At 59.6% G+C, this 21,397-nt stretch overlaps 7 protein-coding genes across 7 annotated transcripts; 2 read left to right on the top strand and 5 right to left on the bottom strand.

The window, feature by feature from the left end:
* Nucleotides 1-37: 37 nt before the first annotated feature.
* Nucleotides 38-1,118, bottom strand: A1Q1_02856 (small nuclear ribonucleoprotein; the record flags this gene model as incomplete). Its single annotated transcript, XM_014324085.1, has 2 exons — nucleotides 38-985; nucleotides 1,023-1,118. The coding sequence occupies 2 exons, from the start codon at nucleotides 1,116-1,118 to the stop codon at nucleotides 38-40; spliced, it is 1,044 nt and encodes a 347-aa protein (XP_014179560.1).
* Nucleotides 1,119-1,791: 673 nt separating this feature from the next.
* Nucleotides 1,792-3,508, bottom strand: A1Q1_02855 (uncharacterized protein; the record flags this gene model as incomplete). The annotated part of the gene is made up of 5 exons (XM_014324084.1): nucleotides 1,792-2,593; nucleotides 2,699-2,812; nucleotides 2,862-2,991; nucleotides 3,173-3,291; nucleotides 3,333-3,508. The coding sequence occupies 5 exons, from the start codon at nucleotides 3,506-3,508 to the stop codon at nucleotides 1,792-1,794; spliced, it is 1,341 nt and encodes a 446-aa protein (XP_014179559.1).
* A 2,380-nt stretch (nucleotides 3,509-5,888) lies between these two features.
* On the top strand, nucleotides 5,889-9,149 carry A1Q1_02854 (uncharacterized protein; the record flags this gene model as incomplete). Its single annotated transcript, XM_014324083.1, has 2 exons — nucleotides 5,889-6,521; nucleotides 7,347-9,149. The coding sequence occupies 2 exons, from the start codon at nucleotides 5,889-5,891 to the stop codon at nucleotides 9,147-9,149; spliced, it is 2,436 nt and encodes an 811-aa protein (XP_014179558.1).
* A 243-nt stretch (nucleotides 9,150-9,392) lies between these two features.
* Nucleotides 9,393-11,899, bottom strand: A1Q1_02853 (uncharacterized protein; the record flags this gene model as incomplete). Its single annotated transcript, XM_014324082.1, has 4 exons — nucleotides 9,393-9,545; nucleotides 9,618-10,204; nucleotides 10,248-10,734; nucleotides 10,781-11,899. The coding sequence occupies 4 exons, from the start codon at nucleotides 11,897-11,899 to the stop codon at nucleotides 9,393-9,395; spliced, it is 2,346 nt and encodes a 781-aa protein (XP_014179557.1).
* A 1,324-nt stretch (nucleotides 11,900-13,223) lies between these two features.
* Nucleotides 13,224-14,425, top strand: A1Q1_02852 (uncharacterized protein; the record flags this gene model as incomplete). Its single annotated transcript, XM_014324081.1, has 3 exons — nucleotides 13,224-13,318; nucleotides 13,374-13,488; nucleotides 13,535-14,425. 3 exons carry the CDS (start codon nucleotides 13,224-13,226, stop codon nucleotides 14,423-14,425), a joined length of 1,101 nt encoding a protein of 366 aa, XP_014179556.1.
* Nucleotides 14,426-14,794: 369 nt separating this feature from the next.
* On the bottom strand, nucleotides 14,795-16,449 carry A1Q1_02851 (uncharacterized protein; the record flags this gene model as incomplete). Its single annotated transcript, XM_014324080.1, has 2 exons — nucleotides 14,795-16,141; nucleotides 16,189-16,449. The coding sequence occupies 2 exons, from the start codon at nucleotides 16,447-16,449 to the stop codon at nucleotides 14,795-14,797; spliced, it is 1,608 nt and encodes a 535-aa protein (XP_014179555.1).
* A 284-nt stretch (nucleotides 16,450-16,733) lies between these two features.
* A1Q1_02850 (uncharacterized protein) lies at nucleotides 16,734-19,923 on the bottom strand (the record flags this gene model as incomplete). Its single annotated transcript, XM_014324079.1, has 11 exons — nucleotides 16,734-17,156; nucleotides 17,207-17,626; nucleotides 17,677-17,795; nucleotides 17,846-18,022; nucleotides 18,076-18,628; nucleotides 18,678-19,106; nucleotides 19,147-19,262; nucleotides 19,305-19,514; nucleotides 19,563-19,677; nucleotides 19,739-19,795; nucleotides 19,912-19,923. The coding sequence occupies 11 exons, from the start codon at nucleotides 19,921-19,923 to the stop codon at nucleotides 16,734-16,736; spliced, it is 2,631 nt and encodes an 876-aa protein (XP_014179554.1).
* Between the last annotated feature and the right edge of the window lie 1,474 nt (nucleotides 19,924-21,397).

The following is a 21,397-nucleotide window of genomic DNA, read 5'->3' as shown; positions in this document are numbered from 1 at the left end:
GTACAGATATGCATGATAACAGGAAGCTGAATCTACACTAAACCACACGGCGCTTGCTAGGCGACCGGGAGCGCGATCTCCTCCTCTCGTGTCCGCGGTCGCGGTCGCGGTCGTCGTATCGCGACGAGCTGCCGTAGCGATCCCTCTCACGGTCGCGGTCGTCATACCGCGACGACCCTCCGTAGCGGTCGCGCCTCTCACGGTCGCCGTACCTGTCGCTGCGCTCGCCGTACCTGTCTCCTCCGGCGGGCGGGCGGTCGTCATAACGCATCGCCGGTCCGCGGTCGCGCGGGTCCTCGGTGACCTCGCCCGCCTCGCGTTTCGGGTCGTCCGGATGGCTGCTGATCGGGAAGGGAGGGACGCGGCCAGGAGGCGGGCCCGGCGGCGGAGCAGAAGAGGGAGGCGGGCCCGTACGCGGGGGTCCGCGCATGCGCTCCTCGGCCCACTGGGCCATGAGCTTGCGCAGCTCGTGGAAGCCGAGATGCATCTTTCCTCCGAAGTGGTCCGCGAGACGCTTGTCCGAGTCGAGCACCGAGAGCATGGCACCACAGATCTCACACACACGCAGCTTCTGGTGTCCCGACGCTCCGGCATTCTCGTCCAGAATCTTCAGCTCCTTCTCCTTGTCCGTCTTGAGCTGCTTGAGCGCCTCGACGGCCTCAAGGCGCTCCATCGACTCCTCGATCTTGCCCGCCTCTCCGAGCTTCTCAATCTCCTCCGTTCCATTCTGAATCGACAGCTCAATCTCGCCAATCTCCTTCATCAGGTCAATCGTCTTGCGGTTCTCCTCGGGCGTCTTCTCGAGCTTGCGCTGCGACGCGCGGATGCGGCGGTCGCACTCCTCCACATACTGGTAAATGTTCGCCTCGTGCTCCTGCTTGAACTGGAGGATGCGGGGGTCGTTTGGCGTCGCAGCCTGAGCCTCCTTGAACTGCTTCAGAATACGCTCACTGTGCGTCTTCGGGCACGCGCCAAGATCCATTTTCTGAAACGTCAGTTACGGTCGCCCTTAAACAACTCACGGTGTTAGAGAAAGTGTCGTGCAGACAGGTGCCAAAGAGGTAGTCACGGCACACCTTCGCGTCCCACCAGTCCAGGTTTGGCGGGTTGAATCCCATGGCTTCGGGGCCCATCATTTGCTATACACGGCCAAGAGATCACGCCAAAGGGGGAAGATTCGGACATCGAGAAAGGTACGCAGTGGTCAGCATCAAGCTCACAGCAGAAGCTGAGTGACTCACCTCAAGCAGCTTGCGCTGCATCTCTGCCATCTTACCCATCTTGGCACTTGTTTTTTACGCGGGTGCTGGCCAGAGGCGTGAAGAGGCTGAATAATCGACAGTGAACACGAGTTCGAGATTGTTGATGCAAGGTGAGCCGCGCCGGTCAGTCGCTGGCCGCCGAAACCGCAATTTGCTTCCGCTCGTTCATCAACCTTCCGTGCCTGAACCTGTCAGGCATCGAGGAAGGCGATAGCAACAGTGTCTACAATGTTGCCAACACACTCTCGGCCTTGCTAATTATCAGGGAACTATCTATGCTCTGCTGTTCTTTAAGGCTGAAGACTGCATTGATTTGCTGATACCAGTCTGTAACTCCGCGCACGTTGCGTGGTTCTTCTACGAATATGTGCTGTTTTATCGCGCAACGATCGAGCAGTACATTCGACGGTTGAGATCTTTTCCCACCCAGATACAAGACATGAAGAAACACCAAAACCTATTAACTTCTGACGCTAGCTTTTGCAACGCTGAACTCCCCTTCTTCCGTTTCTCCCCTTCGAGGGCGCGCTTACTCCGACGCCTTCTCGAGATCGACGGTGGCGCCACTGGAGGAGACCTTTCCGCCGGTGAGGACGCGAGACAGCATGCCCTGGCGCGTGTCCGTCGAGCGCGCAGTAAGGATACGGTTGAGGTGCGCCTCCTTCTCCTTCTCCATCGCGACGTGGGCCTGGATTGCGTGCTCCGTCGGCGGGCGGATTGAGTCCGAGAGCCAGAACGTCTGGATTGCGGCGCCAATGGCCGTTCCAAGAATGTTGGTGAATGTTGCCTCGGCGGTCATGCGGGCAGGGAAGACACCAGTGCCCCAGAAGCAGGCGGCGGCGAAGCGAGCTCCGAGGTCACGGGCGGTGTTGAGCGCAATACCGTTGCCGGCGTAGCACGCGACGGCGCCGAAGAAGCCGAGGGCGATGAAAATCGGGACCATGGGCGGGGTGACGAAGACGTTGCTCGGGTCGAGCACCTGGAAGACGAGGATGCCGAGAGCGGCGCTCGTGAAGATTTCGTTCAGGAAGACGAAGCCCATGCTGCTGAAGTGGGGAGGGTAGATCGCCAGCGCGCCGGATGGACCAGCGGAGCTGTACACCATTGCCTCCTTGCCAGCGGCGATCAGCTTGGCCGTCATTTGCGTGAACTGCGGCTGGTATTGGCCATATACGATCAACCCTCCGAGGAAGGCACCGAACGTTTGAGCGATGATGTACTGGGGCACCTTGCGCCAGGGGAAGCCCTTGAAAAGTGCGAACGAGATGGTAAAAGCAGGGTGCAGGTGGCCACCAGAGTTGGGACCAGCAACAAGAATACCGACAACGATTCTGCTCGTTAGTCACGCTCGACCGAAGCATCGACGGCCGTGGCAGTGGTTCGGTCCGACCGACCTCTCCAGGCACCATCTCTTAAATACAGAGCGGTCTACTCACCCGACACCGTAGCACATGGCGACGGTCAACAAAGTTCCTCCGGCGTTAGAGGCTTCAGTCGTAATCATTGCCGCGGTGGCGCCAAAGCCGAACCAGGTATAGAAGAAGACACCACTTAAGGAATGTCAGTGTCGTCACATGGACACATGTGGTGCCAACTTACATCGTCTCGCCGACCATCTCCTGTAGCCACTTAGGGCGGCGGGCCTCCCATGTCGTGAGCCAGCGGGGAGGCGGCGGCCGCTCAGGCAGGTGCGGCTTGGGGTGGGTAAGGAAGACGTCGTTGACGCCGACTGGTATGTCAGGTGTGATCGTTCAATACAGTGTTTGGTCATGGGCGGCCGCAAGAGTACGGCCGTATGGAGCTAAAGGAGAGGAGTTCTTTTTATGGACTCGCCCTCCGCCGCGACGGCCTGACCGGCCGAGCGTGCAATGAAGCCGACAACATCGCGCCTCCTGTATATAAAGACTCACCTTCAAGGTCTCCCGGTTCACGGTGTCCACGCTGGTGAGCCATGTCGATGGTGTAGGTGTTGCTAACTAAAGGCTGGGACGGAGCAGGCGTGAGTTCATAGGCATCAGGCGTGACGACACTTTATACTCTTGCACACCTATGCTTTTCTTATTCGTCTACCTGACAGCAAACCGCCCACCTTGAGGACGAACCGTCCCCGCAGCAGGCAGGGAGGATCTGCGCGTCTGGACCGCACCCCGCGCGGCGCTAGCCTTCTCCCTGTGTTGCCCCACAGATGACGCTGCCCGAGTGGCCGGGGTGGAGAGGTCGCCGAAGGTACGCGGGCAAGTGCGCATCCTGTGCGTCTATTGCATCGCTGTTCGATGTGAATGCCGAGCCCACGAATCGGCTTCGGTATCTGCACGGCAAGTTTTTGACCGACATGCACAGACGCACAGATCTTTGCGAGATTCATTTAAGGCCAGCCCTGTGGAGAGACGTCGAACGGAACAGGACAAAACGAGAGGTGTTAGTCGACGACGGCAAGAGCCGAACAACTACTGGGGCCCAAATTAGAACGCCCAACATACCGTGGAATGCCGATACTGTGGAGGCGTTCTCTCTTGTGTGACCTCTCTGCCGTCGCCATGCGCTGCGCTCCTCGCATTGCGCACTGGAGGCTGCTCACGAGACCTTGCACGGCTGACCCAGGTCCCATCATGTGGGTCCTCCGGCACCGGAAAGGCACTCAGCCCTCGACGGGCATTTGTGCGACTGGACGTCGGCATTTCCGGCGGAGTATAGCGGCGGACACGCGCGTCCCGCACCACATTCCTGCAATTCTTTCAACCGTATTTCCTGTTTGCCCAGAAAGTGGACCTCGCCGCCGTGCCCAAATTAGCTTCGTTTAACATGATGTAAGGAGGGATGACAGCTCACGACAGCGCGTGCTGGCCCTTATGACAGGCTTCTGACTGGCGAAGATCCTTGATCCTAAGGGGTCATTAAGCCCGGAGCGGCATTGTCGTGTGCTTACCGACGGAGCCGACTATTCCTAGCCACTTACCACTTAACCGCTGCGCGTACTGCAACCTCGTCATGATGATTCTCCATGTGCTCCATCTGCGTGCTGAACGGGACTGCAGACGACGCTCGACTCGCTATAAAAGCGCGGCATCCGGATTGGAATGCCGTTGGTATACCTGGGGCCGAAGGACACCGGCTCCCATGACTTAGTGTGGAGACTGCCAAGGGGCGGGGCCGTCGGGCCCCGTGGCACCGGCTTGCCGCACCACAGTGCCTACTCGGCTTGCGTCGTTGTCGCCCACTTCGTGTCGAGCGTTGCTGCTGATGCTATCGTCGACAGATGCAATTGCCTGCTGACATAGTTTCTGACACTATTCTGCTCTCATAACGGGAGGCCGTTGAAGAGGTGTTGTTGACGCGGCCCCTGGTGGCGTCTAGGGATTGCCATGGCCGCGGGTCCCATGATCTCCAGCGCACGTCTGACCGAGAAACACTGCTACCCGGTTCCCGAAATCGCGACTGTAAACACGCGAGTCTTCTGCATCTTCTGCACGCACATCGCAATCAGTGAGCGAGAAGCGTCTTGACCTTCCTACCCGTGGACGGAGATGCTGCGAAATCAGCCTGATCGTCGAGAGAGACCATCTGCGGCGGAGTGACCCGAAACTTGCGCAGCGTCTGCGCCGCTACTCCTTTCCGCCCTTACCATTTGCCGCTTTTACATCGTTAGGACCTCCCGCAGACTAACGACGTCCAGACCTCGTGACGATCTTAGTCGGCAACACCTTTGTCCGTGCTATTGGCCGAAGACTCTATCCTCGGTCGTCTCCGTGTACCCTCGTGCGACTCACCCACACCTTCTCGGTGACCCCACCCTCCACTAGCGTGGTTGTCGCCAGTCACGGGTCTGCAGCTCAAGCCTCCAACTGCCATGCGATAAGCTACACCCAAGACATGCATTCCTCAGTTCTGCCGTTAAGTCGCACGTCGAGCTACACTCGAGAAGACTACGCCGACAGACTTCGGAGTCCCTCGATATTGGTCCCTCGATACTTGTCTGAACACTCGATACTTGTCCTTGTCTTGCATAGCCCTCCTTCTGAACACTGCGCTTTCGAAACTCGCCTTCCGTCCAGTCCAAGGAGTATGTGGAGCCCGCCACATTGGAGGCTGACCAAACAACGTTGCTTCATCTTAGCTACGACAACAATTTCACGCACTCCGGGCCTCTGAGCAACCCATAGTCGCAATACTGACTGTCACGTTCAATGACTGATGTGCAGTTTGTGAAAACTGAGACAAGTGCCACTTGGCGACGATGACAGCGAGGGGCGCACGGCCACGCCATCCGTGCCCATCAACAGTGTCCTTCGCAGCACATGTCTGTGCCCCCTCTTCTGACGTCGAGGCTTGCGTGTGTGCTCTTATCTGTCCCGTTGGCTTCGTCGCTATCATGGATCTGGTTTCCGACATGCACAATCTACTCTCCGCCCCCCTCGGCGACTCGTCCTTGACCTCGCCATGCCGCCCCAGCTACCCAGACAGCTTCGTCCTTTCCAACCCATTCTGTCATTCTTTCACTGGCAGCTCCTGGCCGCCCTAGCCGTAATCTGGTTCGTGAGCTACCCGCCGCGACAGACCTGGCGCATGCTCCGCGCGATCGCTCCCTACGTCTGCGTCGCAACGACATGGACACTATATCATGTCAACATGGGCGCCCTGCTGGTATACGTCTACACGTCTCTGGCTGCTCAGGGCGCTGCTGTCCGGGCAGTCAGCCGTATCGAAAAGCTCAGAGCTCTCAATTCAACTTCCAATGAAGCTACGGTCCTAGCAGCGCAGCAAGTACTCGAGGCCCTGGAAGCAGTCACGAAGCTAGCCGCGCGGAGTGCAGCCCTCACCCTCGCGGCGAACATCGACGTCGCGATTGCCGTGTCCGACCCCGAGAAGAAGGCAGCAGCATGGAAGACTTGGGCGGCGCAGGGTGCGTTGCTATACGGGGGATGGAAGGCGGCGCAAGCTTGGATGCAGACAGAGGTAACTTGGGGTCCCCTTGCTAAGATTCCTGAGGTGGGGCGAGTGACCTCGCTGGTGTTTTCGTGGGTTTGCGTGTGGCTCGCGGGGACGAGGTTGGCGATGGAGATTGTGTGGCACGTTGGTCGAGACCTTAGGGAGCCTGTGGACTGGGAGCCCGAGCCAGAGATCGAGGAAGCCGAGGCCTACGTCAAGTTGCTGGCAGACGATACCCTAGAGGATGAGAAGGCGCGGAAGTCCTTGGAGGCGGCATTACCAGAGGAGACAAAGATCTCGGAGGTGGCAAACTTCCGAGACACAAGGATGCCTGTGAGCTCTGCTCAGATTGTAGAGTAGGGCCAACCCGCACTTGGTATGAAGGAGGTTCCACGCGTGATGCCAACTGGCAATTGTCCTTCGTCGTTTGTGGTCTCCTCAAGGGCAATGTGCATGATTCTGCAAGGACAGCTCTTCTTACAGTGAGGAGTGAGGAGCCCTTGTACACATCTCATTGCGAGAGCAGTTCTTCCGATCGTAGCCAGCATGCAGAACTGTTGCCACACGCTGCATCTAGAGTGACATCTTGGTTCCGGGATCCGGCCCGATGCCGCGGGCCCAACTCGGCGACTCTCGGCCACTTCCGAGCTAGCCATCCCCTCGGCCGGTTTTTTAACCCTCCGCACCTCCCACCACTCATCTCAAATCCATTCCTCATAAGTACGGAGGCTCTCCATGCCGCCGTCGACCTCCGTCTCGGCTTCGGCGTCCGCTGCGGCGGCGCCGTCATGCGACCGCTGTCGCGCCAGAAAGGTGAGTCCACCTTGGCTTACTGGTGGATGAGCGTGAAGTCGAAGGTGGGCGGCGGACCTCGGAGGGTTTCCGTTGTTGTTGTCCATCGACTGAGATTTCTGCTCACAAGCGGCCTCGCGGCATCGATAGCGGTCTCGGACCCGGCCAGTCGAGCTCGGGCTGTCGTTGGGGACAGGCGATGCTTGCGCCAGCGGCGATGGACGCACGACCGTGGAGCGCTGACAGCAGGTGAAATGCACGCCGTCCGAGATCACGGACCGATGTCGAGCATGTCTGAAGCAGGATAAAGACTGCACCTTCACATACGTACACAAGAAGCCCGGCCGGCCGCTGGGATCTACAAAGAAGAAGACACCTTTGCCGTCGGCGCGGGCTTCGCCTGCTGCTCCCGCCGTGCCAGCTGTTACTGCCGCAGCCGCGACGACCGTGCCCGGTCTGACTGCCGCGACAATACCGAGCGCGACACCGATAGCAGGACCGACGCCCGCGAGCCTCTTCGGTTCTGCCCGACTGACATGCGAGGACCCCTCGGTCCCACTCGGTGATCTTGGCCTCCTCGACCTCATCCCCCCACTACCTCTACACGCCCCGTTTGACGCTCTTGGTGGGCCTCTCCCTTCGCCCGCGGGCTCCGGATCGCCGCACACCTCCTCTTCCGGCGCGCACCAGCACTCTACCTCTCCCTCTGCGATCCCATCACTGAGCAGCATCCTGCCGTGGGAAGACGCCTCGTTCTTCCTTAACCTCTACCTAACGCACCAACACTGTCTCGTGCCCGTCATCCACAAACCGAGCTTTGCGCAATCCGTCCTCGCGCGAAAGGACAAGAGCTCGCCCGTCTTCCGCGCCCTCCTCTGCGCCATTGTGGCATGGACGATTGCGCAGTGTCCCATCTCCCTGATGCCGGGATACTCCCGCCAAGACCTGGGACGCTGGGTCGACCGGTGTCTCGCGCACAACGACGCTCTCCGTCGAGAGCGCGACGCCTCGGAACCCATCTCCCGACCGGTGGGCACGGGTCTGAATGAGGAGAGCGAGGAGGCGGACGTGGAGCTGTTGGAGTTGTTGACGGCCAGTATGCTGGACTGGGTCACGGCCCAGTCCCTCGCACGGCCATGCGACCTCCTCGTCTCCCAGATAACGCGGTACATTGACTGTCTCCGTCTCCGCTCTAACCGTTCCTGGCCGAACCCCATTCTGGCCCAACTCGCGCGGCGCGTGTTCTGGATCGTCTACACCAAGGACAAGACGGATGCCATGTCGGGACGAGCACTTATATTGAATGACTTTGAGGGCCTGCCGCCATTGCCGGACGAGGTCGACGACGAGTTCATCACGCCCAACGGGATCGTGCAGCAGCCCGAGGGAAGATTGAGCCATATGGCAGGCTTTCGCGCCATTTGCCGTATCTTCCAGGTGCTTAGCCAGTGCATCACGCGGCACAGGGCTTGGGCGAACCCGGTACCTGGGGATGCGCCTCCCGCAGCCTCTGCGAGCGCGAGCGGAGCGAGTGGAGGCGCGGCGAGTAGCGGAACGGGGGCCAACGGACTTAACGACGGAAACAACAGAGACGACAGAGGAGAAGCAGGGGACGAGCTCACGGGCGAAGAAGCCGAACTCGAGGCCGCGGAGCGACAAGCGGCCGCCGAAGCGCACTTGGCCTGGATAGCACGCGCGCAGGCCCGACTCCGCTCGATCCTGCAGAACCTGCCCGAAGAGCTCTGCGTCGACCTGCAAGACTGTCCCCCCGCCCTGCCCTGCCCAACCTCACCCTCTACTTCTCCCTCGGCCTCCGAAGCCGAACGAATCAAGTATGCCATCCGCCAGGCGGATATTGTGATTACTGGACTTTGCGCGGAATTCTGCCTGCTTGATTTCCGGGCGGCGATTGTGCCCGCCCTCGATACAAGGAAGGAGAGGGAGGAAGTTGCGAGGAAGAGCTATGCCGTGCTCGAGAGTATACCTATTGAGTACCTTGCCAGTAATGGGGAGTGTATGCGCGGCAAGGTGCTTCGGATCATTCTGACCCTGTTGAGCATGACGACGGAGCCGGAGCTGTTCTCCCAGAATGTGTGGGATTGGTGGAACATGTACTCCCGTGTACAGTTCTTGCAGGTTATACCGGAGGGGATGGTGCCAGGTATCTAGGCGAGCGCGGCGAGCGACGCTGGGCACCGTGAGCAAGGTATGTAGTCTTGTTGTAAAAGTATGGATGGACTCTGTCTATTGTCCCTCTATTCTCTGCGCTTGGTCTGGCAACGATGAGTCAGTGACCAGAACTGCACCTAGCGGTGCAGTCGCATGTATTAGACATTAGGTTGCACTCGTAGTTGAACACACAGCGTGCCTCGCACGCGTACACTACATGGTACATACAGTAAGAGTGAGCCACTACTTGTCTCCGTTCTCGGCGCCGGCCTTGCTCTGCGCCTGCCGCTTGAAGTTGGTGACTGTTGTTAGTTTGGACCGTCGCGGGCCTAACTTACATTGACGCGAGAGGGTGAGAGACGTCATGTATCCCTCGGGGTAGAGCTTGCCGATCTGCTGTCAGCTGGTTGTTTTCGACATGATGAGAGCAGCTTCGTCATGACGCGTCGGCTGCTCCGCTCAACTCACCTTGTTGTACAGCGCACGCCTCATGTTCAGCTCGCTCGACTGTCCCTCGATCTTCTGTCCCCATTCCTCCATCTTCTTGTTGATGTCGACCATCTCCTGCGTGTTCTCAACGAGCTGGCGGTACAGTTCCCTCAACTCTGGGGAGAAGAAGGGTAACTTCTTGGGCGGCTCGCGCTCTTTCTTGCCCGCCTCGGGGAGCTCGTCGATCAGTTCCTGCGGCGCATCCTCGGTCGCATTCTTGTGCGCCTCGACAGCGTCCTCGTACGCCTGCACCATGGCCGGGATCTCGGGATCCAGCATCTCCTTCCACTGCCGCAGACCCTCGACCTCGTTCGCCTGCAGCCACCGCCAGTAGTCGTGGTAGCATAACTTGAGAACGAGCTTGCCGAGCGTCAGGCGGTTGTAAGGCAGGATACTGCACAGCGCAGTCACGAACGCCTTCTCCTGGTACTTCTCGTAGCCACTATCCTGCGCCTCCTTGTCCACCGTGCAGAGCAGATCGTGCTGGAACGCAGCCTCGCCGGCACGCTTCAAAGGAGCCTTCAGGTGGTCCGGGAACTTGCCCTTGTTATGCGGGTCCCACACGTCTGAAAGTCAGTTCTCGGTGAGCGACGGTTAACTTACGCTTACTGCTATCTCTGCGCAGAGACATGAGGTAGTGGCGCACATCGTCCGGGAACTCGTCGAACGGCGGGAGGTACTTGGGCTCGCGGGACGCGTTCTTGTACAGCGTGCGGTCGACAGGATAGCGGTCGAGCTCGGTCGCCTCGGGCGACGGCGAGCGCTTGATGACGCGGATGCTTGGCGGCGTCTCGTCGTCGCTGTCGATCGGGATGGGTGAGTGCGCAGAGCCGTGTTGCGTGTGTCCCTTCTCGAGCAGCTTTTCCCGCACAGCGGTCGACAGACTCTTGCGCGGCGCGAGTCCGGCATTCTTCGGCGCCTTGGGCTTTGCGTACTTGCGCTTAACGGGCGACTCCTCCATGAGCTCGAGCGCGCCGAGGTGCACAAAGAAGCCTTCCTTCTTCGGTCGAGCGACGTGCGTCGGCGCATCGATCTGCAAGTCCGAATCGTCGATGAACGGGTCGCTTAAGTCGTACTCAACGCGCATGCGGCGCTTCTTCAGAGACTGAGGTGAGTTACAGCAACGGGACCCTGAAGCTCACCTTCCTCTTCGTCGGCTTGTCATACTTCTCCTCGAGACGACGAGCGATCTCCTCCATCTCGCGCGCCTCGTCCGCGTTCATGCCAGGAGGCAAAGGTCCCATGAGGTCGGGGGGCGCAGACGCCGGAGGCAAGGGGGTCTCATCGCCAGCGCCCTCAGCCATGACGACGTCACCCTGCGCCAACGGGTCTTCTCCCCAAGCATTCGTGATGTGGTAACCAGCGGCGGCCGCGTGCTCGGCAAAGTTCCAGTCCAGCGTGTCCTCGTCCGTATTCATCGACACCTCGAGGCGGATGGTCGGCATCGGCGGTGGCGGTGGAGGAAGGTCCTCATCCTCGGACTCTGAGCGAGCGCGACGCTTGCCTTTCTTCTTAGGCTGCAAGACGTTCACGACCTCGCCTTCCTCATCAGCATTGACCTTGTCGCCGTCGGCGGCAGTGCCGGAGGCACCGTCGGCGGGTTCCGACTTGACGCGGATAGCTGCCGACGAATCCGCCACAGCCTCTCCGTTGGGTCCGTCAACAACGATGATCTCCTGCACAGTCAGCTTGGGGCGCAAGTTGAGGCAACTCACAGAACTGTCACTATCGTCGCCATCGTCCTCGCTGTCTTCCTCGTCATCGTCGTCGTCATCCTCATCGTCGTCGTCGTCCTCATCGCCTTCCCCCTCGCCCTCTCCCTCGTCGGACATGTCGGCCGTGTCGCGCATGGCCTGCTCAACGAGATCCTCGTCGGGCGCATCGTCCATGGTAACGTCGCCGTCCTCCAGAGTGTTACTGCTGTTGCCGTGGTCGTTACTGGTGCTTTGAGACGAGTGGTGGTTGTTAGTGGCATGGTCGCCGTTCGGAGTCGGGGTAGCACGTGGTTCCTGGTCGGTCGCATGGATCAAATTGCCCAGCGCAGCACGGGAGGGCGTCGATGGTGACGCCGATGAAGGACCGGCGTTCTTGCCATGGCTGTGTGCGTCCAAGGAGGCATCGCTCTGCTTGACGGGAGACTTGGAAGCACGGGGCGACCAGGGGACGGAATTTTGTTTGCCCGGTGATGACAGACGAGCACTACCTGGGCTGGACGCATGCGTTGGCTCACTGTTGGTGCTGTTCAGCAGTGAGGACAGCATGATGGGCTGGGGACGGGTGTCGGCCCAGCCGTATGCTGTTGGTCGCTAATGCAGCGCGGGGTGCGGTGATGTGATGGGTGGTTGTGGTGGATGGATGGATTGGGGACAGTGGTGGATGGATGGATGGTGGTGAGGAGTGGTGGTGTGGTGGTGGTGGTGGTGAGCTAGTTGAGAGTTATGGTGGTGACGAGGAAGGGGGGTGGGATGATGGTGTTCTGCGTTTGCGCGCAGGGGTATCGGTGGAAGGGGAGAAGGGGGGGCAGGGCAGCTAGCGGTTGGCGCGTTGATGGGCAGGCCAGTCAGCCCCAGCTCCGAAGTACCGACGAGCGCGGATGTACTCTGCAAAGGGGGGGCGACCATGTGCGTTGGCTTGGCCTTGGGTAGCCGGGTGTGTCTGACTTGTCATGCTCTGCAGAACTTGACTTCTGCTTGGCCACTCCCCGAACCGCGCGCCAAATCCGCGCCAGCCGACCAAAGATCCCACCGGTGGAGGCGTAGCCCCGTGTAGCCACCCATCTTCCATCTGCAGAGCGGGACCTTTTTCGAAATTCGTACCTCGCACGGCCTCCACCGCCGCCGCTCTCCAAAGCTCTTTACGGGTGATCGCGGGGTCCGTTCCAAGTCTTGTTCGTCTGCACTTGCCACTCGGGGCGTTCCCCGGTCACATGCTAGGTATGTAGGCTGTGTACCTGCGTACAGTGTTTGCATGATCTGTGTGAAGCACGCAAGTCCCGTGGGACAAAAGGAACATCCTGTGTTAGATGGATCCGAGTAGTCCTTGACACAGTAATCCATGCCGCGGCCATGTCCATCGCAGCAGGTAGTGAGCAGCCGCGCAGAAGTCACCGATGCCGATGCCACTGCGATGAAAGCTGCGCGTAAACAAAAAAATTGATTCCGCCCTCCGGGATGGCTGCCAGGCTTGGGCGTCCGTTTTGAGTTCCCACGTGGATCGTGAGGATCTGCTGCGGTGAATCGAGACTTTTGCAGGCTGTACAGTTTGAGGGCGCGCCCCTGGGAACGACAGGAACGACTGTCTATCACCACTGCGGTGTGGCCTCAGGGCTCACGCCAGAGTGCTCCTTAATCAAGCACCACCCTGTCGTTCGCGCTCAAAGTGCCCTCCCACAGTGCTCCTATTCTGATCACACCCAAGCCTTCAGGCGCCAGCCTTGACAACTAGCAGCAGACCCACCACTGGGATCGACCACCAACCTTGCGTACTCCGTTTCTCGTCTTCCTTCGTCTCTCGTCCTTCCTCCCATCTTTCTTCTACCCCTTCTTCTCATCAACACACGCTTCCACACGGCCAGCACTCCCCACCATGGTGCTCCCGCGTCGTCAGCTCTTCTTCGCCGCCCTCGCCGCAACCTCGGCCTGGGGTGCCATCGTCAAAGGTCAATGGGGTGAACAGTGCGAGTAAGTCACGGGTTTCTCAATGTCACACACAGACGATGCGATGCTGACAATCCAGCCTCGGAAAAAACCATCTCGACCAGTCCACCTGGAACCTGGTGACCGACTGTGCCGCCAACCTTTACTGCGACAAGAACGGAACTTGCGCCTACCGTGGATGCCGTCAGGACATTGTGAGTTGCGATCAGCTCGGATTTGTTACTGCAAGCTGACCTACAGTACCCGATCGGATACTCTGGCGTCCGCTTCGATGACCTTCCCCCGCTCTGCCGCGACGGCGAGTTCTGCCCCGACGAGGGAGACCACTGCATGCCGCAGTCTCCGCCGGGCGGGCCGTGCCAGAAGGATCGCGACGAGCAGTGCCAGCCGCCGGAGCACCGCGAGGGACTGGCGACGTACCTGAACGTGAACGGCTCTATTTGTCTTAACTTCCAGTGCTACCACGCCAATGTTACCGCGGGCGAGACGTGCATTGTCGAGAACACGCAGTACATTTCGACGGCGGACGACGGAACCCAGTTCTCCTACGTTGTGTCGCGCGACAACTGCGCCAAGAACTACTACTGCGACGGCACGACGCTGCAGTGCAACCCGAAGAAGAAGCGACACGAGCCCTGCGGTGCGCCCAAGGAGTGCATGTCGTACAACTGCCAGGACGACGGCAAGGGTCACAAGCTCTGCGGCAAGGCGGCCGATGAACCCCTCAAGCCCCAGCCGTGGGTGTACGTCGTCATTGGTCTTGCGATCGTCATTGTCATTGCGGGCGTCATGGCCGGTCTCTGGCTGCTCCACCGCAAGGCTCGTGAGGAGAACCAGATCAAGCTCGAAAACTACTACAACGAGCAGATCGCCTATCGCCAGTCGATCATGAGCATGAGCCACGCCAAGAACTCGCTCTTAAGCCTGCCGGCGGGTACGACGCCCGAGGGTGCGCGCGCGTCTCTGTACGAGGGCCCCAACGGCCTCCTGCCCCCCAACATCCGTCGCGAGAGCACGGGCGCTCTGTCCGAGGACTCGGAGATTCTCCTCCACGACCAGCTCGCGCAGGCTTCGGGCTCGCAGCCGCAGATGTCTCAGGCGAGGCACCGTGGCTACGTCGCAACGCAGTAAGCTGTCCGCGCCGAGACGCCGATGGTGTCGAGGGTGCGTGAGCTGCGCGCTTGACTTCCGCCCATGGACTTTGAGGGCGCCGAGTACATTGGACTCCCCGCCCTCACCTGTACCCCTCCTACATTCATAGCCCCCGCCCGACTCGTCGGGCTCACCAGCCTCAATGATTCACGATCCTTCCCAACCCCAGGCTTACAGCCAAGACTTGATGGACATATGCATTTGATTACGCTAGCGCGAGCGAGCGAAGCGCGTGAGAGTGGCGAGGTGAGGAGCGAGCTTGCTCGCGGTCGAGGGTGCTCAGTCCGATAGGCAGTGATGAGAAAAGAGTGATGATCAATGAATGTGCATGCCAATGCTATCTGCCCTCTAGTTGGCGGCCGCGAGCATCTCCTCAACCGTCCTAAACTTCTCCCTCTCCTCCCTCCCCGTCTTCTTCCCCAATTCCCTCTCCGCTTTGTCTACCCGTCCCCATCTCTCCACATCAATGACCTTGCCCTCCTTGAGACCCCTCTCGACCTCATCAGGCCGACCCCCCTCCGCAACATCAGGCAACCACCGCTCGCCCTCTCCCTTCTGCCGTCCAGAAGAGGACAGGTCATCGATAATGTTGTCCGCCACGGCGTAGGCGTCCTGCATCGTGCTGGCAATGACGCCGACGGGGCCGCGCGCGACCCATCCCGTCGTATACACTCGTGGCACGAGCCCAGACTCGGTGCGAACTCGCCCCGCGTCGTTGACAATCTTGCCCGTCGCGTGTGGGAGGAAGTCGGAAATAGGCTCAGACTTGTACCCCACGCTCTCGATCACCATGTCTGTGTCCCTCGTCTCGCTCCGGCCAGTGGACTTGGCCTTGCGCCCGCCGTCGACGAGCTCGTTTTCGCCCCACTCGACACTTCCCACCACACCCGAGTTGGAGGAGGAGGGGTTGAAGCGGATCGGCGAGCGCAGGAATTCGAACGCAAACCGGCCCCCGGGGCCTGAGAGGGGTTTCTCCATCAGTCCCAGTTGACGGGTGCGCATTCTGTCGCCCTTGGTCGCCTCCTTGGCCGCAGCTTGCAAGTCGGGGGGCAGTCCCGGATAGTTGATCCCGGGCAGCTTGGTCATTTCCCGCAACTCCTTGGTCGTGAATGCGACCTGAGCGGGACCTCTGCGTCCGACGATACGCACGTCGTCGACGGCCTTCTTCGCCAGCGTGTCGATGACGGACTGCGGGATGTCGCTCTTCTCCAGCACCGAGACGGGCTGCAGGAGCATACGGCCAACGTCCAGTGCGACGTTACCTTGTCCCACGACATCTACTGATTTGATGTTCGACAAGTCGATGGGCAGATCGGCGTACGCCGGGTGGCCGTTGTACCAGCTCACGAAAGCGAGGGCGGGGAAGACATTGCCCAGGTCCGTTCCCGGGATACCGAGCGGGTTGGAGAGCGAAGCGCCGTAGGACAGGATGAGAACGTTGTAGTACGGCTTCAGCGAGGCGAGGGGGAGGTGCACGGCCGAGGGGTAGGTGTAGGTCGGGATGTGGGGGACGGTGCCTGCTGATGAGCCCGCGGGAGGAGACGATGAGGAGTGGTCGGGGTTGCCGTCTCCGATGCAGACGTTGCCGAGGAAGGTGAAGCGGGGGTCTTGGGTCATTTCGTCAAACTTGTGCTGGCAGTTCTGTTCGTTAGCGACGAGCTTGTGAGCGGAAAGTGCAGGCGAGCAGGAAGTCGCCTGGAACAGAGTCCAGCAACGGGGTGTCCTCCAGCAATCGGACGCACCTTGACCTCTGGGTGGTCCGGAGCGACACCATAGCGCGACAGTCCGTACGGTGTCGGTAAGCGCTCGTACATGTCGACACTGAGACGACTGCCCAACGGCGAGTCGGCAGGAAGAAGCTGCAGCAGTCTGCTGGCCGTGTAGAACCCAGACGGGCCCGAGCCGATGACGGCGACCTTGATCGGGTCGCTGCTGCTGGCGTACCCTCTCACTCGGGAGAGGGCCCGTGGCGGAAGACGGAGGTGGTGTAGGCGGCTCAACATGGCAGTGCAGAGCCTGTGTGGTGAAGTGAGTGGTCGAGAATGAGGTCACTGCCGGGACTCGAATTTCAGAGAACGATACTGGCCGAGTCACCGATCTGACTTCGCCGATCGCCGAACACACACCTGTCGGCTTAATCGGCCCTGCATACTGGTCCTTTCGCTCGATATACTAGTCAACGACTCGCAATCGCGTTCCAGTCCCCCACACTTACACACTTGTAATACACATTGCATTATGTTACATACAAAGGATACACACGAACTTCACTGAACTTCACTGAACTTCACTTTTTAGCTTTGAGGCGGCTGGAGGAACGCGTTCCCTTGGCGCCCGACTTGGCCTTGGTCTTCTTCGCCTTGGACGTTGATGGGCCCGCTGAGGCCGATGGAGTGGCACTGTCGACCATCGATGGCGCCACCGGGTCAAGCTCGTCGAGCAGCGAACGCAAATGCTTCGCAGCCACATCGAATGGAGTCTGCGACGATGAAGCGCCTGACGACGTGTTAGGCGGTGAGACGCCAAAGTAGTCGCGGTTCGTCGCCTTGCCGTCGTCCTCGGCCTTCCAGCGGTCGAGCTGAGCGCGGATCGCCTTGGCCTTGAGGCGGAAGTGCGTCTTGACCTCGTTCTCGAATGGGAAGTGTGGGTTCTTCAGGTTGTTCGCCATCGCGTCCACAAGTACCATGCGGCGAACATTGGCCGAGTATGCCTTGCTCGAGGCGGTCTGCGGTTAGTTTTGCTTACATTAATGCAACTCACGCCCGCCTGGTTGGCCCACCCTGGCTCGTTCAGGTATGGCTCATCACAGAAGATGAGACTCTGGATCGAGATGAGCACCTGCAGCAGCGTCGACTTGCCCGAGATCCACCCAGGACCGCTCCAAGTGCCCAGCAGCGAGAGGCACACTTTGCCGTCCGCATACAAGTTAGGGTTGTAGCGGTACTTGCCGCCGTTGGTCGTCATCGACTTGACGAGCGGGCACGAGTGGTTGTAGTCGAGCGGCAGGAAGATGTCAAACAGGAAACACCCGTTCTCGTACGGCGTGCCCTCGGGGCCGATAATCATAGCCTTGATGCAGTCAACGCGTGCGTCGTCGACACGGATGAAGATGGTCGATCCCCATGCGGCGGGAAGGCTAGTCGTCAGAATTGCGAGCTCCTTCGCAATCGCGAGCGAGCGCTTGGGGGCGTCCTGATGTAAGCTGGCTGCAGATGCTTTCAGTAGCTTACCGTTCCCACGAGCGTCTGAATATTGTTATTGTACGCATGCGCGTACTTGATCTTGGACGGGTCTCCGGGGTCGTGCAGGTCGCAGTAGCGGAAGCGCACTCTCTGCGCCCACTCCTCGTCTGCGCGGTTAGCTACATCGAGCCATTGGCTAAAAGTCAGCTACACTCACAAACTTTCATAGTCGTCTCATCAGTAGCAGACGTCTCGATCTTGGGCTGGTCTTCCTCCGTCTCATACAGGCGAGGGAGAGACTCGAGCATGCGATTAACGAACGCGCGGCCCTTGGTCGCGACGAGTAGACGGTCGATCTCAGTGCGCGCATCCAGAATGCGATCACTGGCGTCAGCTTCATTGATGCATCAACTTACCAGAAAGCAGTCAGCATCGCGTTCTGGGTACCCGCAGCAGTCACTGCGTTCTCCCTCTGCTTCTCCTTCCTCTTCTGAGCTTCGGCGAGCGACTGCTGGAGAGGGTCGAGCTCATCACTGTCGGGGTCGGACGCTTCGGGGGCGGACGTGGACGAGAGGCCCTTCAGCGCCGCGGTGGCCTGGATAACGACGGTCTCGAGCAACTCGCGGGGACTTGGGGCTCCCTCATACGTGACCTCGACTGTGTCATCATCAGGTCCGGGAACGGCCTTGACAGCACGCATCTGAGGCATAGCCAGCATGCTGGCGAGGACCTCGTGACTGGAGACCACCTCGAGCCAGTCGAACAGCGCATGGTAGATCTCGGCGCGGTTCGACATGTCCATGAGAGAGTCGTTGCGAAGAAGGTCGCTAACAAAGGAGCTGCGACGGCGGAGGTGGGCCAGAGCGGTTGGGTGCACCAGAAGGTCAGTCGTGTGCCCGCGCTTCACGGCAGGAAGATACGCGCGGACCTGGGACAGAAGCTTGGCGGTCGTCTGGTCCTTGAGGAACTGCGACTTCTCGGCAGCGATCTCGCCAGAGCGCTGTCTTATCAGCTTTATTGAATGTTTTCGCCACAGAAGCTGTACTCACATCTTCGTGCGCGGCGCCGCTGTATCCAGTACCCTTCGGGGCAGCCTGGCCACGTCCGCCGAACCCTCCGAAGCCGTAACCTCCGTCGCTATCGGAGGAGTCATCGTCGCCGCCTTGCATGGTGTTCAGGAGTTTCCCTAAAGCGCTCGTCTTCCTTTTCTTAGCCGGAGGCACTCCCGTTGGCTTCTCGATACGAAGCTGGCTGCCGAATTCCTGCTCAATCATGTGGAGGGCGACGCCGAGGATAGCGCCTTGAATGGTAGGACAGTGGAACAGAGCCTTGGACTCCTTTCCGTCGGGCGACCCTCCCTTCTCAGGGGAAGGCTCGCGGACAGGATCCTCGCATGCCGAGCACACCTTGATGTTGCACTTGGGGCACTTGCGTTGAATGTGCCGCTCGAGGTGCGAGACGTAGGCAGGGAAGTCGGGCTGAAAGCAGTCAGTACGCCCTCGCAAGACGGAAACTCACAAGCAGAGCGAAGAAGTCCTCCGGAGCGCGGTCAAACTCGTGCCCGCAGCTGTTAGGGCAGGCGAACTTGCCAGACGTAAGCTTCTCGTACAGCTGGAACAAGAAACTCTGCTCGTCTGTCCAATTAGCTATGTAGCGATTCGAGGGCAAGTGCTCACTTCCTTCGGGACAGCCACTCATCCACTCGCCACGACTAAGAACGCGGACCCGCATTGTCTGTCCCGCGTTGTCCTCGCCGTTAGGGATGGGGATCTGCGCGAAGATCGACTTGAGGGCGGGCTCGAGCAAAGTCTCCGTGCGTTCCTTGGAAAAGAACACGTTGGCATACGGATCCAAACAAGCTGCTGCGCCATCCTCGTCCATGAAGTCTAGCCGTCAGCTCGATGTTCGTTTCTGATCAGCCTCTCCTCACGCACCATCGAGCTCAAACCCCTCATTGTCGTTCTCGCTCATGACGTCCTCGTCTCCGTCAGAGAGCATGGATACATCTCCCTCCGAGTGATCTCCTTGACTGGTAGAGTCGGGAGTCTGCTGTCAGTTCATGCAGTCCTCCTCAGCTCACGGGGAGCCCGCTCTGCGGATTGGTAGTCACCGGGTCGCCCTCGTCGTCAGAGGCGATATCGTCGAATTCGCCACTGAAGACGCGTTCCTGGATGTCAGGGAAAGTTCAATGTTCGCCCTTGGAGATGCCGGTTCTGCCCCAGTGGGACCTCGTCCTGAGCGAGTCCGGCCGGCCGGCAAGAACAAAGGCTGGCAGTTACTCACGGCAGCGGCCATGGCATCGCCTTTGGAGCGGTTCAGAGCTGCCAGAGCTCGGCCGCGGGGGATGCCCTGATGTCAGCTTGAAGCGATGCGGGGAACTCACCATGTCCAGGAGCTGCCTGAGGGAGACGTCGTTCGCAGACATCACGACAGTGCAGCTACTGCGTGGGAACTAGTCCAGCTCTTATCGGAACAGGTAGCTGATGAGGGGGGTGACGGTGCAGGTGATAGGGAAGACACGATAGTCGACAGATCAGCTCGAAAGTCTGAAAGAGAGGAGAGGGAAGGTGGAGGGCGGCAAGGGTCAAAGGGTCGTAATGATGCGCGTCAAGGGCGTCGGTTGCGTCGTGGTGGGCTCGTGATAGGGTCGGGACAATGGTCTGACGAACGGATAAGATAAGAAGGAAAGTGAAGAGAAGTCGAAATGAGAAGTGTGCAGGAAGGAAAGAGTTAAACGAGAAGTGGGCGGAAGAGAAAGGACGGGTTGTTGATGAGTGTCAGCTGTCCGTGCACGATGTGCGGATGTGGAGGCAAGGGGAGGGCGTTCGGTTAGATAGGTGGGATTCGAGTGACACTGGTGAGGATGAGGTGTGCACTCTGCGCGTCTGCGGCAGGGGCAAGGGCGAGCAGGGACGGGACGGGCGCAAGCGTGTGTGTACTGCTGCGGAGATCGAGGAGAGGAGTGCAGAAGAGATGACTGGATAAAACTGGACTTGGTCTGCCGACTAGAGCATGTCGTGCATTCACTGTCGCTCGGGGTGGCTGAGTGCCTGTCATGTGCACCAAAGTACGCCAGAGAACCCCGCTGACCCTGCAACACCACCGTGTTTGAGGTTTCGGGATCATATTAGCTGGTAGTCTGTACAGTTGTGCAGTGTCCAGCGTGCGAGACGCATACGTCAAAGCCCGAACCCTATCTCTCTTGTCATTGTTGGAGCAGCAACCACCTGGACGACTCCAATCGTCTCTGCTGTATCTTGAGAACTTGGGCAAGCACGGGACGCAAGACCGGCTCGCCGTCTCGTAACCTTGGTACTTGGTCGTCGATCCAGGCACACCTCACCCAGCACCGGGCGAATGCGAGGCTCTGGACCGTGACCTAACCCGCAAACCAAGAGACGTTGCGGTATGCCAACAAGCCTCCTCGACTAACTTTTCAGCACCGCCGGACGGTCACTGGCGGGCGACACGGGCACTGACGGGCGCCGGGAAGAAGTATCAATGCGGAAGTGGCTCGTCGCTCGAGTTGAAACACCATCGCTTCTCCGGAGTGTGACCTCACTGATAAAGGCTCCAAACGTCGTAGCTCACGATGCAAAGCTTGCAGTCTGTTGCCGAGGCTGCCGAGCGTCTCGTCCATGCTCGGCACGAGAGACTACGTCGTGAGTGACGCGGTCTCTACCGGACTGCTCATTGGGCCGCATCGGATCCCAGTGTCCTGGTTGGGGTCGTGAACCATGACAGCATGGCTGCCAGCTGCCACTTCTCC

This window comes from Trichosporon asahii (genome assembly GCF_000293215.1).
Source record: "Trichosporon asahii var. asahii CBS 2479 unplaced genomic scaffold scaffold00051, whole genome shotgun sequence".
NCBI lineage: Eukaryota > Fungi > Basidiomycota > Tremellomycetes > Trichosporonales > Trichosporonaceae > Trichosporon > Trichosporon asahii.
This window is presented reverse-complemented; position numbering and strand designations above follow the sequence as displayed.